The 19472-nt window shown below is 35.8% G+C and overlaps 1 protein-coding gene across 1 annotated transcript in view; it reads right to left on the bottom strand.

Annotated features, from left to right (window-relative positions):
• The window catches only part of LOC150105514 (dual oxidase-like), a 198691-nt gene extending 179711 nt beyond the window's left edge, over nucleotides 1-18980 (bottom strand). The window contains exon 1 of the mRNA XM_090394863.1: nucleotides 18680-18980. Coding sequence (XP_090250989.1) covers nucleotides 18680-18758 — 79 coding nt within the window. The 5' untranslated portion in view covers nucleotides 18759-18980. The remainder of the gene's footprint in view (nucleotides 1-18679) is intronic.
• Nucleotides 18981-19472: the final 492 nt, after the last annotated feature.

Raw genomic sequence — 19472 nt, 5'->3', positions numbered from 1 at the left:
TTAATGTTTTCCCCTTTATATACTTGTATATATTTCTTCATACTTCCATTGTTATGTATCCTCATTTTAGCAACTGTTATATTTCGATATTTCCACCACGTGCACTGCTCCGATCTGAAAGATTGAAAAAGATCGAACTTCTTAGAACTGAAGTTTCTAATATAAAAAAAAAAAAAAAATTACAGCTGCTAATATTTGCCCTCAGTCTTTAGAGAAATACCTACTTTTGTTTTTGGCTTCCCCTTGTTATCTACACTATATTCTAGCTCAGCTCATTTCAAATGCTCAGAACAGATTTACAACACCCTATCTCTATATACAGTATACAAAAAAAAAAAAAAGTAATAAATCTTTCTTCTGTTCTAGTTTTATTGCATATATTCTTAAAAAAAAAAAAAAAAAATTGTTTTACTTTGTTACTTCTGTCCAAATGTACCTTCCGTTAGCTAAAATGTTTCTCTTTAAAGTTTCCAAGATCAAAAAAATAAACTCATTGTGCGCTATCCTAAAATATGTACTGGAAGTATAGAAGAATTAGAATCAAGACTAAGTTAATGATAAACAGGGATTTCGTAAGTCATGGGCGGATGCTGTTATTTGTTATGAAGCAAATATAACAAACCAAATATTTGTGTTTGAACAAGCTTTTGACAAACATTACACTTTTGACTGAAATTACTAACTTCAGGAGTTATCGAATCAAAAGATATTATCCATTCATTTTTTGTGTATATAAGATATCACTTCACAAATACAAAAATTTTAGATATAAGGAAAGGAATCAAAACAAGACGATTCTTAAGTCAATACTTATTTAACATAATTAGGGACGAAATAATAACACAATGTAGAAACAAATTAAGCGGAATAAAAAAAAAAAAATTAAATCTTGGATATATAGATGATACAGTATTACTTGCAAGAAATGAAGATAATCTCCAAAAGTAATAATTCAAGTACTAATAGATATGCAGCCGTTAACATGAAAATATTCTCCATCACCACTAGGATTTTTTGTTTGTAAATTGCGTGTGTTCTCAAGGCCGATTTGTCTGTATGCGGGATGAAAAATCCAAATTTCCAGAAAAAAAACCTGCTACCTCCGTATGAGATTGGCTAACTCAATTGAGGAAAAAAAACAGATAAAAAAGATTTCTCTCGTCACGACAAGAATGGAACCTAGGTGTTTTCCAGTCGAAGGGCACATATAACAAACAAAAGTAAGAATACACAAATCATGAGTCTGACCAATACTAACTATGAGAAACATGAATAGAAATAATAAAAATACAGATAAATACATGTGAAATGAAACCAAGAAAAAAAATAGTTAAAAACACAAAATTTGCTCAATTTAAAAAAAAAATTATGAAGAATGTCAGTTACAACTCAAATGCATAGATAAAAAAAAAAAAATAATAATAAATAAAGGAGGATCTGAAAAGAAATTGTAAAGGGGATATTATAACATAAGGTCGCATCAAAAACAGACCGTTTTCTTAGAAATATCAAATGTTTCCATGATAAGAAAAGCAACACTCCACATTTCAAAAATGTGGAATGATTAAAAAAAGGTTACATTTAAACTTCCTAAGTATGGACATAATCCAGTACCCGTTTCATCTTATGATTTCAAAATATGGTAGTGCGAATTTTATCTAATTATCGAATGTAAAGACAAATTATCCAAAAATTAAAAGGCGACTATTGCGATTATGGGGGGGGGGGATCAAATTCCTGAAGAAAAAAAAAATATTTCGAACAAATTAAGATCCAGGATCGATTGATAGGAGTTTTGTTAATTTTATTTAAAAAACATGAGCAAAGTTACTGAAAGTGATATAATTATTGCAACTTCTGTTTCGAAATTACTGACAGCATAATCATCTTTACCTGCACAACTACGTAGCGAAATAGGAAGTAGTGAAAAGCGTGTGGTTAACATATGCAAATACAGTATTTGCGTGGTCGCTTACAGTGAAACGAATCTGGACAACTGGAAATCTAATCGATACATTTTCAGTATTTCTTATAAATTTAGGTAGTGAGGGAGGAAATCCTTGTTTTTACTTTATCGAAACAAAAAACTTAAATATAACATTAGTTATAGCATTATGCATCGCATAAATTTAAGAGGTACTTAATTGCCAAACGAAATGAGCCTTCGGGCGCTTACTAACAGCAATGATTTTCACTGTGCAAAATCAAGCACTGGCTAAAAGAATGCAAGAAATTAACAAATTTATACTGGTCTCGTAGTTTCTCCTGCCATAATTCCAAACCAATGCAAACTGGTGAAACTATGCATTAAGAACAACTCACATGCTTCCCGAGTTGTTTCTGCATACGTTATGAAAAGAAACAAGATTACATGTTAATTAGGTGCATATTTTAAAATAATATCTAGTCATGGATTGTACTAGCCATTCGAAAAAGGAAAAGTTTAAGAAAGGATTTTTCGAATGTATTTATGTTTCCGATAATTACAAGACTTTGAAGAAATAAAAATAAATCAGGTGTAAGTAACGAAGGTTAATTACTTTTGAATGCCAATGATCTCATAATAAAAAAAAATAAAAAACATTTCCTCTTCCTCTGCATACTTGATAGCGACCTGTATAGAAAAAAGAAAGGGCAACAAACCTCGAGACCTTAACATAAAGATACATGACTTCACTCTTCGGAGACTAAACACATCTACCTGTAGTTACATAAGGTCTAAAATTTGTGCCACTTCCTTGTTGTTCCATCTGCACAATTTCGGTCCCCCACCATTTTTCCGTCCCATGTGAAGAAATGACCTAATTTTACTATAGGATCGAATCGTCTCAGTTAAGGGAAGATGGTTAAAGGAAGAGGAAAAACGTTTTTTTCATCCGGGATACCAACATTCTTTAACTAGTTTGATACCGAGAGCGCAGTGAGAGATGGAGGTTCCATATTCGAGGGGGGGGGGTGATCGGAACACTTCGGATATTTAAAGTCTTTAGAAGTACGATTTACTTCAACAATGTCAAAAGATAAAGGCGCAATGTTACATCTGCACAATGCGGTTTGAAAAAGTTGACTTAAAACTTCTGTAAAAGACTGCAAAAGAATTATACATAATGGAAAGGAATACGATGGCCAGATAAAGAACTTACTCAATTTTTTGGAAATTGAAAAAATTGTCAAGGATAATTTCATCTCAAAACATCCTCTACATCTGCAGATGTAATCTATTCCTGTTACAAGACACTCAAATCTGATGGTATATTACGTAACTATTTCAGTTAAGTTTACATATGATTTACCTTAGTCGAAGTCTCCTCATTTCTACAAAAACTAAAATCAATCACATTAAGCGGTCAGAAATCACAGCATCTGATTATGAATCTTTTCAGTGAAATTTATATTCTTCTGCATGCAAAAATTTCGATAACTGGCGATTTTGATTTTTAAGAATTCAGTCCTATCTTTTCGAAAAACTTACTGAACATGAATATTGGCAGCTGGATTGGGATATCTGAACCACTACAGTTTTTTTTTTTTTTTTTTTTCATCGCCTCCCTTAGGCTGATGTACGATTGAGTCAAGGAAGGTGTTACTGGGCATCATTCCGATAGGCCTAAATCAACGAATGTAGGTCGCAGAGCTTTGGCCTGATGCAACAAGTAGGGGATAACTGATTAGCGATGGCTTTCGCAAACTACCAGTTAAGATATTTTTCAAACGTTATAGTTAACTGGGTTCAAGACTGTTCGACATTGGCCTCTTAAAAACGCAATTTTTCTTACTTGCTGGACTATGAAAAAACGCAGCTGGCACGCGAGTTTTTCCTTGGTTGTTTGCAACCAACGATGCAGGAAAACAAAACGAAAACGCGAGAAAGAGGAACATGCAAAAGAAAGATAAATATAAAGAAGACTATTATAATTAAGCGCGTGCGTCAAAAACCATTTTTCATTTAACGCATTTCTTAGATAATAAATTTTTGCATTATTGATATTCAAAAATTTGTTTTTGAATATCAATATCGCAAAAATCAATATTGCTGATCATACAAGATTTCTTCCTACTCCCTCCGCCCCCCAAAAAACAGTGTCGTTTCTTGGGAGACCATGAAAACGGATTAATAAAAAGGGAGAACCCAGATTAACTACACATGTCGGAAGAATTAAGAGTTGGTGACGCCAAGGTTGCCGAATCATTAATTTATGCCTTCTTAGAAGATCAATAAATATTTCATAGAAGAAAATGCAGGATTTCAAATTCTTCCACAAGACATCTGACAATACTCGCCACCTACTGCAAGTTACTTTATATTTCGGAGCTTACTAGTGAGCGCTACAGAGTGTAGCAATGACTGAAGGAATAATGAGACATGATCAAGAAGAGGAGCGTATCCAAGAATTTCAAATAGCCACAAAAGTTAATGCTTAAAGAAATGCATAAAATATAAAAGAATTGCATGTGAAGTATTAGGCTTTAATGTTGTATTCTTGTTTAATGCTTTATCCAAGCGTATGCAAACAAGGTTTGAGCATAAACTTTTAATGCTTTATCCAAGCGTATGCAAACAAGGTTTGAGCATAAACTTTTAATGCTTTATCCAAGCGTATGCAAACAAGGTTTGAGCATAAACTATCTTAACGACTAGGCTACTTATATTGTCCTGGAGACTTCACATCCATTGCCTTAGTATCCCATAATGCAGAACACTTCCTTTCAAAAGTGTGTAATGCCGTGCAATAAGGGAAGATCACTACTCAGACCGATTTCGACCGTTAAAGTCTCATCATTGGGAGCCAGACCCGGAAAATACCGAAGTTTTTACAACTATCTCTGATCCTCATTATTTCAATCAAAAAGGTGAATACACCTTTTTATTTGTATATGGGAAATATGACTTCTCCATTAATTCAGTCTTGGTATTTTCCTAGGTCTGGATCTCACTGATGAAACCTCAATGAAGGTCGAAACCGGTCGAAATCCTTGAATAAAGGATCAAACAAGAATATAATTTCTTGACAAGTATAATTTGCTTTCTAACAACAACGAAAAAACCCTTCCATAAGTTGTACGTGTATTTTTGTGTGGACACTTTGCAAGAACCGTTATTAGTAAATGGTAATGACGAATCTTATAATTACTGGCATTCAACGTATAAAGAGATGCTAGCGGATTTATTTCATGTATAACTGGTTTTGCGAGCTTGGAGTTTTGTACGTACTGCATAATTTAACTGAAAATCAGATTTAATGTGCAACTGCAAAATTAATTAAAATTTCAGTTTTTAAAGGCGAATTCCCTAAATACCCGTTTGGTTCATTTGTTGGTCGGCCTGTACTCATTCGTGAACTCCAGCCAATTGGATTTTATTGACATTAATTATCTGGAATCCTTACAAAAGTTGAAGCTATCATAATTTACTTAAATTTTATTATAGACAAAATCAGACGAAAGTATTTATGAGGAATTCAACAAACATCGAATAAGATCGCTTAATCTAAAACAATCTAACTGCTTGGATCTAATAATTAAGTAAACTTATTACCTTCAGAACGAAAATGTGTTTTTAGAAATAAAAAAAAAAATCCTGGCTTCATATTTTTGAGAGTGTTATGTGACAGTGATGCCTTTTTTAGACAAAAAAAAAAAAAAAAGTTGAGCTGAAGGATTTGAACTTTATAATTGAAAGCAGTTCTGTTGCATAACAAACCTTCCATTTCTCTTATAATATATAAGATGGCTAAAGTTTGAAAACATTTTCCAGCCTGGTTGGTTGGAGAGCGAAAATGCTAACCACAGAGGATCTGCGAGCATGGATGTTGGTTGTCTTTAGGTGGGAGATGAATTTTTGTTCAGTGCGAGACCACTGCCCGCTTGTTGGAGGCTTGAAAGTAAAGTTTTTAGTTTCTAAAAAAGCATTGGCCTACTGATGTAGTAGAGGCTCCTTTCGCAAGTAGGAATTAATATGTCCAAGCTGATGGAAGTAACAAGGCACACGGACTACCACTGAAAGAATCTCGGGTGATTTAAGTGCAACTATTCTTGAGGCTATCGGATTTAACTATTCAATTTGCTTAAGAATGGACAGACAACTGTTAACAAGCCTAAGCATTTTGCGAAACTCGCCTTAAAATCAGTTGTATGTCAAAAAATTAGGCGGATGGTTACAAACTAAAAGGGGCTATTTGGTTTCTCAAACAATGCCCAAGCGGCTGATTGAAGTGCGACTAACTTTCCGTTTACTTAGTACCAGTTCTCTCCCCAACCCCCTCTGTTCATTACTTCTTTAGATGGAGTAGATAAAGGAATGACGGAAATAACTGATCGAAATCAGTCCCGTACGTTGTGATTGGCCAACGGTGTCAACAGAAAGTTCTATGAAACGAAAATATCAGAAATTTGTGTTCACACCGGTTGACCGATGAGATCCTCTAGGATCCTTAACTTACAGAGTGGAACTTGCTGATCCCAGCACAAAGAATAATCCTAAACAGAAACATGTAACGAGAAAGGAAACTATCTATCGTACTTGTTATGTAATTTAAAGTAGACTACATAACAATATAAATATATTCAATGAGCTAAAAACTTTAATACCTGCAAAACAGACTCGAACATGCTAGTAGAATGGAATTCTGACATTAAGGAGTCCAGGGAGTCAAACTCATTGAGGGGGGGGGGCAGGGACCATACATCAGCTATCATACTCGTTCTTGAATTCATTCACGCTCCTTGCACACACACAAATGGCAATGCATTCCAATTACGCACCACTATGAGAGAAAACTGTAGATCAACACTTTGATGTTATTCATCTTCAGCTTTCAAGGATGCCTTCTCGTCTTTTCCCCATCCTCAGTAAAATGAAAAATTCCATGAACTGAAATCCTGTATGACCCTTTCAGAGTTCATAAGTCTCAAACATGTCGTCCGTCTTTCTCCTGTTTGCAGCCTACAAATTCTCAATCTGTCCTCATAATAAGTATTCCACAATTCTGATATAATTTTTTTTTAACACACTCCTTTGCGCTCTCTCTCCTTCTCCACTGTATCAGAATCACCATGAAAACCAGAAGACCAGATCAGAACCATGCGCAGTAGTCCAAGTGAGGTCTTATCAAGGCCTTCTAAAGAGGCAAAACGACATCCTTATATTTACATGTCAGAGTTCGTTTCGGGATTGCAATTATCCTCTGAGTTGTATTTGCAATATTCTATCTACTAACACTCCAAGACCCCTAGCCTGATCAGTTTCTAACATAATTCTACCAATATAATACGACATTGGATATCTAATCATACCGACGTGCATGATTTTACATTAACTGACATCCATTTTTCTATGTCCACAATTCCAGCCTATTCAAACCATTCTGCAAGTACTGCATGTCAGCAGCATTCGTGATTACCCTACGTTACATTAATGACATTGAGAAAGATTTGACATGCAACATACAGCTATTTGCTGATGATGCAAAGGTATAAATCGAATAACAATGGATCAAGAACTGATCCTTGTAGTACACCACTGGTAACCTTAAACATTGTAGACTCACATACATTATACTACCCACTTTTTGATATCTGTCAGTCAATCACTCTCTTATTCACGCTGATATTTTATAATCCAATCCATATTCTCCAATTTCTGCAGTCTTCCATGCTGTATTCGGCCTTAGCAAAATCCAAAAGTGAGCGAGTTCTAAACGGCTTCGTCTGCTCCTTTTGAAAAATAAAAGGCGTTAGTGGATTATATTGCATATACTCTTAGAAGAAGTCCTACAAAATACAGATTTTATAGAACTAATACCATTGTCAATGACATTAGCAACAGATCACTATTATTTGCTATACTGTCTTCCACTGTTAAATTAGTTGTCCAACATTCCCCCCGTGTTCAATAAGTCATTAATGATCTTTTGCTGTTTCGCTCTCTCCTTGTTAGTCATGCCCCAAACAAGAAATGGAAGGCGTTTATCGTTTGGGAAAAAGGCAACAGCCCATGTGTCTGGTCTCCTCGATGACCAACAAATACAAAGTTGTCAAGGGCGTCATTTCGATTAAGATTGAAAACAAATCAGGTTCATAAAGCACAATGGTGTATGCGCAATCAGTAGATTATGAAAAATCATAAGACGAGGAACAAATAAGGTACCACACAACTATGCTTGTCTGGTTTATTGCAGGATAGAAGAGGCTGTCGAAATCTCACTAGAACTGCGATAACCTCATTAAGTCTAAGCGCTTTCTTGAGTAGCTTACCTGTAGAGTTAGAATACAGGTTACAGTTTAGCAACGCTTTCTTTTCTCTTATTAAAAATTAAATTCTATGCAGATGACCATCTGTTCTAAGAATACCTATTCTGTATAATCAGTCCTTAAGGCTCGCTATCTGTCTAGGCAGGTAAATAATGGGCCTGAAGTTATTGGCCAATATCAAACGTACTCCAGGAAGATCAATACATGATAACCTCCATTTAATAAGAGATCTCATCCACATCGTAAACAGCCAACATGAAAACCCAGCACTCGTCAACCTTAATCAGGAGAAGGCTTTCGACAGGGTAGAGCACGAGTACCTTTATGTAGTTCTAAAAGGCATTTGGCTATGGTCCTCTTATCATTGAAAGAGTGCAGTTGCTTTACAGAGATGCACACTTCTGATTAAAAATCAACAACAGGCTCACTCGCACTTTGTCATACTCTCGAGGGATCATGCAAGGATTTCCCCCTCTCCGGACAATTACACACATACTGTCCATAGAACCCTTCTTAAAAAGAGTAGACGACACCATCTCCAAACGAACCAGCATAATAGAACGACATCAAAAAATTACCTTATCAGCATATGCCGATGACGTCACTGTAATAGTCAGAAATGATGAGGAAATGACAGTAACCGAGGAAGCACACAGACAATATGCACAAGCTTCAGGGGCCAGATTAAATTCTGCAAAAACCACGGGCTTGTGGTCAGGCAGATGAAAGTCTAGAAATGATTCTCCGATCGAATGTACCTGGTCAAGCGAAGGGCAGAGATACTTAGGTGTACACCTTGGCAACACCAAAATATATAATACACTGAACTGGACGCAGCTGTACAACTGTTTTAAAGGTGCTAAGTAAATGGAACAGCGTTCGTTCCATGTCTTCGCTTAGAGGAAGAGTACTAATAGTTAACCAGACGGCTGCGAGTGTCTTATGGCATACCCTCAAAAGTACTCACACCTCCTGAAGAATTTCTCTACCACATTCAAAAGGAAATCAAACGTTTCCTCTGGAACAAAACTCACTGGACAACATACCCTCAACTCTGCAAGCCACTCAGCAAGGGTGGTCAAGGCCTGATTTCCCTTGAACACTAGATTAGATCCTTCAGGATAATCCTCCTCCTAAAGACACTTCAATGCAATCACACTTATGTAACCACCCTCGATTACATCACGAAATCATCCACCAGAGGACTTACACTTTCCAAAATCCTCCGAATGGCCAGTCCTGCACCATCTCCTCCTAAACTACCTCATTTTTACAAAAGATGCTCTACAGCGGTGTTAAAACACAGGACTTCGTCACACACTTACTGGATCAGAGTCAGCTGTACTTACAGAACCACTGTTTTCGAACAGAAACATAACAAGTCTGACAACTTGCCAGCCCTTTCTTTTCCCTACATGGAATTGGGCAGGAATAAGAGTTATAGGGGACCTCCTAACCCAGACCCTAAAGTGGAAAGCATTCACAAGCCTACCAACGAAGAACCCCAAAACTGAAAAGCAATATCAACAGCTGCAAGCCTCCATTATAAAAGCCTATCCAGATATCGCTATACCTCAGGAAATTCGTATTCCTTCTAGAAACAGCTCGGGGCAGATATTTCATCTTGTACAATCTGAAGCCTCACTTCCAATTCTTCCCTCCAACTACAAGAAAATATACCACTTCCTCACGTCAGTGTCTCCAACCTCACCCTTCTTATATTCATCCTTAACCCTCTCATCTACAAGGCTGCATATGCCACTCAGTTTTCAGTGGAATCCGCCATATAAATCGAAGTGTGCCAAACCAGTTTCCGACATACAGTGGAGATTATGGCATAACATCTTGCCAACTCCTTCAAAGCTCTACAAATTTCAGCTAAGAGAAACGGATCTGTGTCTATTCTGTGACGTTTCAGCCTTGGAACACACATCTAACCTGTCCCACAAACAAAGCGATAATCACCTATGCCCTGAATACTGCCTCTAGCACCTGTAACTACGCACACAGCCAAGAAGACTTCTGGAATTTAGTCCACACAGAAGAAAACAGACACAGAACATGCAATTTCCTTTTCATCTGCGCTAAGGCCGTCATCTATAGCTTCTACCTAAAACAGACAAGAAATAACCAGCACCCATCCATCACTGAAACTGCACAAACCCTCATGTATATCCTCCGTCGGAAACTAAAAAGCAGGCTTTTATTGGAACTTGAGTACTGCAAAGAAACAAGAACTGTCGCGAAATTCAACTGGTACCCTCTTCTGGATTGACGACAACAATAAAGATAAGTCAGACTGAAACTGAACTATAAATTTTGAATTCATTTATTGCATTCTCTATTGTATACCCGAAAGAGAAATGTTTCTTTCTCTGTTATATATATATATATATATATATATATAGTCCTTGTTACCTATCGTCTAATTTATATTTAAAAAAAAAAAATTTAAAGAAATCTATACACCCTAAACAGGACCTTAAGGCCCACATCCTATTCAGACTGGCTTTTATAAGTTAAGGAGATTAGTTTTATGCATTTATTTTGTGTGTAAACTGCGCCTGTTCTCTGCCTAGTTGTGGGATGAAAAATCGAGTTTCCAGGAGAAAAATCGTACCTGCACCTCCGTATGAGATCGGTAAAATCATCTCCAGCTGAAAAGCCTTGATAGATCTTCGTGTTCTAGACGGGAATTAAGTCCAACTAAAAAGCTTTGTCAAAACATACTGGTTACGGGAAGCTCTCACTAATATTATAGACGCTCAAATTTCTGCTTAAGTAGTACCACAAGAGAACTGTATGATAATACGCAACATTTTGGTTAATAAAATCGATGAAAATTCTCACTAGTTAAATGTCAGTTGTTTAAACTGGTTTTTTTTTAATGTAAAATGGCTACTTAAATAATTTAAAATATTCGAAAATAGGCCAGTTTTCCAAAAGTTTTTTTTTCTCCTCCTTATGCTATTTAAATATCTCAACACATGGCCAGTTCCGGCTTAGTGTCGTCTATCCTTAATAAATTCCATGCTGGTAAATCTGCGGAAATGTTGCGCCTGCGTATGTCTCACCCACTTATTAGAATTCTATTCTTATAGAAAGAAGTACAAACTATGCAAGCAGATGACTGTATGAAGAAAAAAAAAAAAAAACATGGCGAGAAAGTGATAAACCAGTGTAATTTTGTCTATTAATTACGCATGACCTGGATTGTTTGAAAAAAAAAGAAATGCAATTTTTCTGGGGGGAGATTCTGCTGTTTCCGAAAGTGACCAACTTATCCTGAGATAGTCCTTAAGGTTCTTCTTGCCCTAGGCAACACTCGAACTCATCTTTGCAGGTACAAGGATCGGCAATCGGCTTCTCTAACTGTACACGATTTATAATTCTTTATAAATATTATCCAAAATAAATAAATGTAATTTCCGATTGAAAAAAAAAGTCGCAAAGATACTTAAAACTTTATATGGTCTCTGAACAATAAGTTCAGAACAAAATAAAGATACTTACGCAATTAATGTGAATTTTTCTATTCAGAATAAAATAAAATTGGAATACGTGTCATACTTTTTTTTTCCCCCAAAAAAAATTGAAGATATGTCGTATGATCTTTGAATAATACTATTAGATCTTTCTTTGATCAACGAAGGAGACTTTCCTAAAGAGTAAAAATTACTGGAGAAAGGGACGCAAAGATTTGACAAAATCAAAAATTATAGATTCTATATTATTTGAGAAATTCCTCATGCAGCTCCTCTAATTACAAATGAATATAACATAGCGTGCTTATTTTTACCTGCGATTTAATGAGAAACTATTATGACGTATTTTGAGACAAACCTTGGAGTAGGCTGGAATGGAATGCTTCGCGTTTCTATCTTCATAACTTTGAAATTTATAATTTGGAACGTAACTGGGATAATTCATGATCGGTAAATTGTTTAGAATCAAAAAACTGAACACCATGAAAGAATAAATTACAAAAAAAAAAAAAAAGAATTAAAAACCGATAACCTTAAATAATTTAAAATTAAGTGAGATTAAAAATACATGGGCAAAGTTTAAAACACCAGAAAAGGATAAAACGTAGGGGGCATAATGAAGCCTCCAAAATAATAAAAACATTATCACATTAAAGTATGAGCCGTTTAGACGTGGCGTCGTTTTCAGAAGAGCATACTACTGAGGGAAAACTGAGAGAATAAATAGAAAAAGCGTACTGATCAAAAACTACATTCGATTTTAAAAATAGTCTTTTACAACAGAACTTCCAACAGTCTTTGTTAGCCACTTACAGAACAAACAACGTAATAACGGTTTGGATATGTGAGTGTGTTTAGTGATTTATTTCTACTTCGTTCTTATAAAAACTATTTGGAGCTCGTACGTAAGGAAATATAAATCATGTTTACGCATGTGCTCTAAATATTTTGTAATAAAAAAAAAAAGACGCTTGTTTTGAAAGGATGCTGACCCCTAGGCTAGCAGGTTAGAATTGTGACAAAATAATTAGTCACTCATTGAAATTCCCCTGGAGATACATTTTGCCACAAGCACTTGAACCGGAATGAGTTTGCAGCAAAAGTTGCAAACACTAGACAAAGTAAAATACAAGAGCGAATAGATGTCTTAACATTATTTTGGAGATGTCGTCGCTTAAAAGTCAATAACTTAATCTACAGCGTGCATAACTGACGTTTGGGAGCCTTATGCAATGTTGTCAAACTAAAGCCCCAATTCATACCAATGAGTTTATTAAAAAGAAGTTTTAAATGCAACTTAATCTTATTTTACTGACTAAATTTTGATGACCATTACGAAGTAAATGAAATGGTGGCACCCCTCTTCTCAAAATCTGGTATTCGAGGCTGAAGTATATCATGTGCTCATAGAACGCGCTTCTAACTATAGATCTTTAAGAAACATATCGATTAAATATGTTTGTGAACCTACAGTTAATATAGATTCGAAGAAACGAATTCATTTGTAATTTTGTCTAATTTTTCCTTAAGTCTTCCAATGTTGAACCACCAGACGGGAACTGCGCTCTGTGCGTCATAACCACGACATTAAATAACTGACTGGGCGTTCAAGTCTGTATCTATAGCCCTCACCATCAACTTAACCTGTAGGTGTGTTATAATTACCAGAGGATACTACTGTAGTTTAACATTTTTATTTATACTTAATGGGCTTCAAAAATATCAAACTGAAAATTTCATTTTTTTCCCTCTTCTAATATACTGTCTAAACCCTTGTTCTAAAAATTTTAATTTTATAACATTGGATTTAATAAATAAAATACTATCTACATTATCAACATTAGTTTATGTTTCTGTCTTAGCCGTCAGCCGGTCCGCGAAATATTTCTCCTGTCCGTAGGTGTAAAAAAGGTTGACGAACGCTGGTCTAAACCAATGTGCTATTAGCACTAAACACAGTCGTTTTCTTTTTTTCTAAAAAAGGTAGATATGTATATACTGTATTTTCCATTATGAAAGCAGTTTTGTCAAACTAAATATTAGAAGGCATACTTTGGAATTATTTTTAACTTAAATGAATCATGAGAATCTGTTTAGTTCAGCATGAAAATTAATGTAAATTTTTTATTTATCAATTGCTAAGAATGTCTTTTGTTCTTTACAAAGTTCACTTCCGTGAACTATTAACAAATGAATGGAAAATCCGACTGGATCATTCATTGCGGTATTGGATTATTTTCCTATTCACTTTACAGCATCGGATATACGGGTTTTTCTCATCGGTCACCTCACCCAGCCCATTGGAGCGGGTTCCATTATTGGTAGCCTACTAGTAAGATGAAGGTAATGACGTCACTGGGAGTTCCCCCTCTGTAAACGTCAAGGTAACCGAAGTGTCCGCCAGAGGAGACTAATAAGTTAGCAGTGTAGCCGTGACTGGTGGCCTTGCAGGGCCCGCTTCATTCCGACACAATAGACACCTGTATAGCGTTCATATACTGCGGCAGGGAAGGGTGATTAATCTAGCTAGATAATTATGGTTTCAGGAGTCAGACCTCTACGCTAAATTGCTAATATGACCTTCCCTACGCAATAAACTTTTGGCAAAGGAATTGATGCTTGCAAGTAGACCAGTTCTTAGAAAACTAAAAAGTAGGATTTATTCCGGAGTACAGGCAGTATAACCAACATTAGTGAGAGGTTAAGTAATCACTCAGCGTTATATAGTAAACCACAATTTAACATAGAAACCGTCTTTACTGTTTCGATAAAACACTTAAAATGATAACATACGAAAGTAAGTGCTATTTCGCAGATTCCTAGGAAAGTTTTATACGTCATCCGTTATCTCCCTACTCGTACATAGCTACGTATTCATGACTTCTGAACAAATTATGTACAACGGTTTAATGTTTCGGGAGTTTCAATTCAGATTCGATTTCTCTTATTGCATCGAATCTCTTGAACTGCCTAGTATACTCTAGTTTTCCATTCCTGCAACAAGATTTAATAGGCCTCTTCTCTCTGTGTGTTCCTGCATTTTAGAGAGACGGCAGTTATGCCATTGCACTGATGTCTCACCATACAAAACCTGGCCCTAAAATTATTTATAGTGAAAAAGCAAAGCAGCAACGTAAGACTCCAAATGGTAAGTAAATCCAGGGCCGGATTTACATATAAGCTAGCCAAGCCACAGCATGGGTGCATCACATTTCAAGAGAACTCGGTATAGATAATTTAAAAATTTACACAGTAGAGGGACTTCTTAAAAGTCAGAGCCCAGGGGTCACAACAACCTGGGTTCTGACTTTTAAGTGGTCTCTCTATCTGTGCAAATTTTGGTTCATAAATGTTCAGAAGCATCTATAATATAACGTAAAACCGAGGTTACTTATACCGTTAACCCAAATTCTGGAGCTAGACTATGGGTCTTCATTTTGTGACGCGCATCTCTAAGGATTAAACTTGCGCTCTTGGCCAACATCTTATTTCACATACCCATTCTGTAGAGAAAAAATTTTAGCTTTAACAAGATGGTTGAACTGCTGCTGCAGCTACTGTTGGTCAGTGTAAAATGTCCGATAACCACGTTCTGGCAGGGAAGAAACTCAATTTTCGCAGGACCATACTTATGCACAGGTGCTAACTGGTCTCCCAGAAAAATTAGAGCCGATGTAAGGGTCCCAAACTGTGGGGGGACACTCTAGCGCCTCTGGAATAGAGTAAGTACTGCCCTGCACTCCCGCATTATACCGGCTAACTCACTTTTGGTTGAAAAGCCCTTATATACTCTTTGCGTCCTAGACGGCATTCGAATCCAGGTCTTTCCAGCGAAAGGAAATCGTCGAAATCGACTAAATTATATACATTTAAGAACTATATATGCATAGTTCTTATATGCCACTATTCAATTCCATGGCGAATAACTCGCCGATCAAGCGTAACGTAACGTAAACAGTATGAACGAAGCATAATGTTCATCTTCAATCCAAATAGTCGGAGTTAGTTAGATGGAATTACGACCGAAGCAATTCAAGCAAGTGAATTTTATCTGTTAATTTCGTTGTATTCTCCGACCAGTATGGATCATTTGCAAGGGAAAAACTCGTTTCCTTATGCGATCGGCCAACTCGCCTTCATTTCAAAAGTCCTTATGAAGAGTCTCCGCTTCCTGGATGGGACTCCTACCCAAATCCCCTCCAACCGAAAGACAAATGTCGCGATTGCTCTACGAAGTTAAGATGGGTAAAGATGGAGTAATCACTATCAGTTTAATTGCGAAAACAAAAAACAGTGCTGATCGGATATCAGATTTTACTAATTGTTTAGAAGGAATAATCAATTTAAATCAGAATGAATAAATCATAAATCCCTGAGAACAATTTGGCATATACTTGCCAAATGTTGACTCAAAGTGGCAAAAATCTTGTTACTTGGGGTTATTATTTGTGCTTCGCCATATTGAAGCCTTACCATTAATAAATAACTGTTCTATTTTTTTTTAAAAAAAAAGCATGGCTATTTCATATTGAAAATTCTATGCTTAAAAAGGCTTAACTGATGTAAACAGTAAATATTTGTTGATCGAAATAGAAAGCAAACTCTCATAGCTATCCAGTAGCAGTCTCCTTTTCATGTAGAAAACTAATGATTTCTTTAAAAAAATAATAAAAAAAGAAAAATAAATAAATAGAGAAAGAATCAAAGAATGCAGAAACCTTTTCGATAAACAATTCATATGATTACAATTTTAATGTATGTTTAATGCAAGGAGAACAGAAGTGTTTTAATACCCCATGGCCTTCCTGCATTTTTATCCCTTTTGTGTGTGTTCGGTCCATGAACTTTAATACACAAGCCCGCAATCTCGTAGATAAAAATGTGTAGTTTTCTGACCGTAACCCCAATAGAAACCGGCAAACTGCAGGCACTTTATGCTGAGCCTTCTACTAGCTTTTTTTTTTTTTTTTTTTTTTTACTCCTATTACTCTAACTGCTTGTCCTAACCTGCCTTTTGGATTGAACCTGCTGCTGTTGCGTTTTTAAATGACATTAAAAACCGTGTCAAGTGTGAACTGTGACGTCATTGTTATTAGCATGTGCGCCAACGCTTTTTCAACTCTTACCCCCATGATTATACAATAAATGACAGCAAAAAGCTTTCACGTATGTAAATAGGAATTTTTTTGACCCTCTCCATCTTTATGATGGGGGGGGGGAAGAATGCTTCATAAAAAAGGAGTCAGTTAAGTCATTTCGAATAATTCTTCATCCTAATGAAATGAATAAACACCTTCACTTAATTCCCCTTTTAGTTTAAAAAATTCAAATTATTTTTCAATAATTGAGTCAATGCTGTAACAATTTATCTAATCAATGGTTAAAGAATCGACAACTTCAACTACAGCCATACTTTATTAAAATTGGGATGTACGACTAGTCACCGACTGCGATTATGACCTTTTCACTGAAGGTATGGTATAACGCTTTCAGCTGTTCTGGCTTTGTGCGCGTAAAGTTAAGCCTTGGAGCTATTCTAGTAACGTTTGTGTTCAAAAGGTTTTTTTTTTTTTTTTTTAAACTTCCTGGCAAGCATCTGAAAAATTAAGAGATCACGTCACACACAAAACTTTGATTTATATTACATTCATCTTATCTACCTAATTCTTCAATCACCCATCTGTCACAAGCGAAAAGCCCCACTAACACGAAGAGATCGTGACTGCACAAATTGGCTATTTATTTATTTTAGCTTCTAAGAGGTTACGGAACATATAGGACATTACTACCACGATAACTTTCTTTTAATGAGTCAAGTCAGGATAATAATCAATTCCTGGTAGTATTCAATATAGTATTACAAATAAGATGTATTTTATGATGAAATCATTTAAATAATTTAATAGCGATAATGATTAACTTAATTTTACTTTCACTTAGCTCCTGCCAATTTCCACTACGATCACCCAATATTAATAGGTAATTTAAAAAACTGACATCACAACAGGAGTTTAACTCATTGAAAATTTTAAGAACTAATTAGAAATGTACAAAAAAAAATTGATTTACCAGAATTCATCACAGCAATCTGTGATACAAATAACACGTGTCAGCCTTGTGAAAATTTATTAGCATTCTATAAATGTCCCTTACCAAGGGACAAATGCAAAAGTTAGAGCGGCCTAGAAATTGTCAGCAAATAGGTTTTCAAGAATTAATGGTAGTTTTTAATATCCATTGTGGTTTGGTGCAATCGATTATCTAAATGTTATTTTAGTTTTAATAAATATTACAATGGCTAATTTCACTCTGCCGGTCTGAACGCATATTAATTATGTTAGGCAGTATTCCCAACACTCTTTACCCTTAATAGGTACGTTTAGCAACTAAATTTTCATAGCTTTTTCGACATAACCTTCGCCCATATTTTGCCCTCATTAAATATTGTTAACATTTGACTTGTTGAAATGTTTGCTAAACTTGCTAGTATCTACGAAGACATTACGTAAGCCATCTCTCCATCATAAATCATATTTTCTGTTTTTCTCAGATAATATCTCCTATAACAGAAACACCTTCTCTTAGAATCAACCTCAATGACAAGTAACTGCTCATATTATAAATCAAAATATATGGGTAACCTGCAATGCTTGAGACAAATTAATAAGATCACATAAAAATAATAAATAAATCAAAACGAAATAGTAGTTTCGGTTAGTTTAATCCTCATTAATATATAAACATTCAGTGCCATCTATCGTCTTAAGCTGCAGCCATGTTGTGAATGGTACAAAAATTAGTAGAATTTCACGTAATGGAAGCAAGATCGGGACAGTTGAGGCACTGAATCCAACTTCTTGTAAAATATTATCGGAGAAAAAAAATATTACTGAGTGAAAATGAGACAAACACATTAACATGGAAACATTAATTATAAGACTTACCTGAATCACCTTTGACTAGAAGTAGGCAGTATACGAACATCCATGCCACCATCGTCCATCCATGAAAGGTCCCCATCATATTAGCAAAATATTGAAAACTGACGGACGACCCGTGAAAGCTGGGTCTCCGATAAAAAGAATTCTACCCCGAAAACACGGATATTCCGCTGTGTCGGCACGAGAAAACCAGTTTCATGCACGCAGGCAGGGGAGGTAGGTACGCAGACAAGCGCGTGGACTTGATACCAACGTTAACCAATATCTCAACAGGTGTGAGCGTTGTACGTATACGTGCAGTGGGTTCTGCTTATTCTGCAGGACTAGACGTCAGACTATTTCTGTGACCTAGACGGCTACTCAGCCTTGTCTTATACAGCGATGTTTGTGTTTGTGACGTCATGTACATTAATACGCATGTCTATGCGGAAAGTTTAAATTGACAGCGGTGACTAAGTTTATATGAAACAGTGAGGAAATACTTAGAAACACGCGGGATACGTTGTTTGTCTGTTCATGATAAACGCGCTATAGTTACCTACATTATCACCGATCGCTCTTACATCAAAAAGGATGAAATCTTGAAACGGTGTTTTCTCAGCGCCATCTACAGGACGTTATCATTATAGAATCGTAGATAGCAAATGAATACCAAATACTGTATTAGGTGTTGGTTTCAAACAGCAGTGGGTGTGTCTAAATGAAAAAACTTAAAGGGACACAGTATCAGAATCAATATGGGAAATATTTGGCGTGAAGAAATCAAGATTACAGGGGGGGGGGGGGGGGTGAATGC

This window comes from Typopeltis vanoorti, chromosome 6, assembly GCF_054136105.1.
Source record: "Typopeltis vanoorti isolate ZY-2024b chromosome 6, IOZ_Tvanoo_1.0, whole genome shotgun sequence".
Taxonomy (NCBI): Eukaryota; Metazoa; Arthropoda; class Arachnida; order Uropygi; family Thelyphonidae; genus Typopeltis; species Typopeltis vanoorti.
Note: the sequence above shows the minus strand (reverse complement) of the source record. Positions and strands in the feature narration are given on the sequence as shown.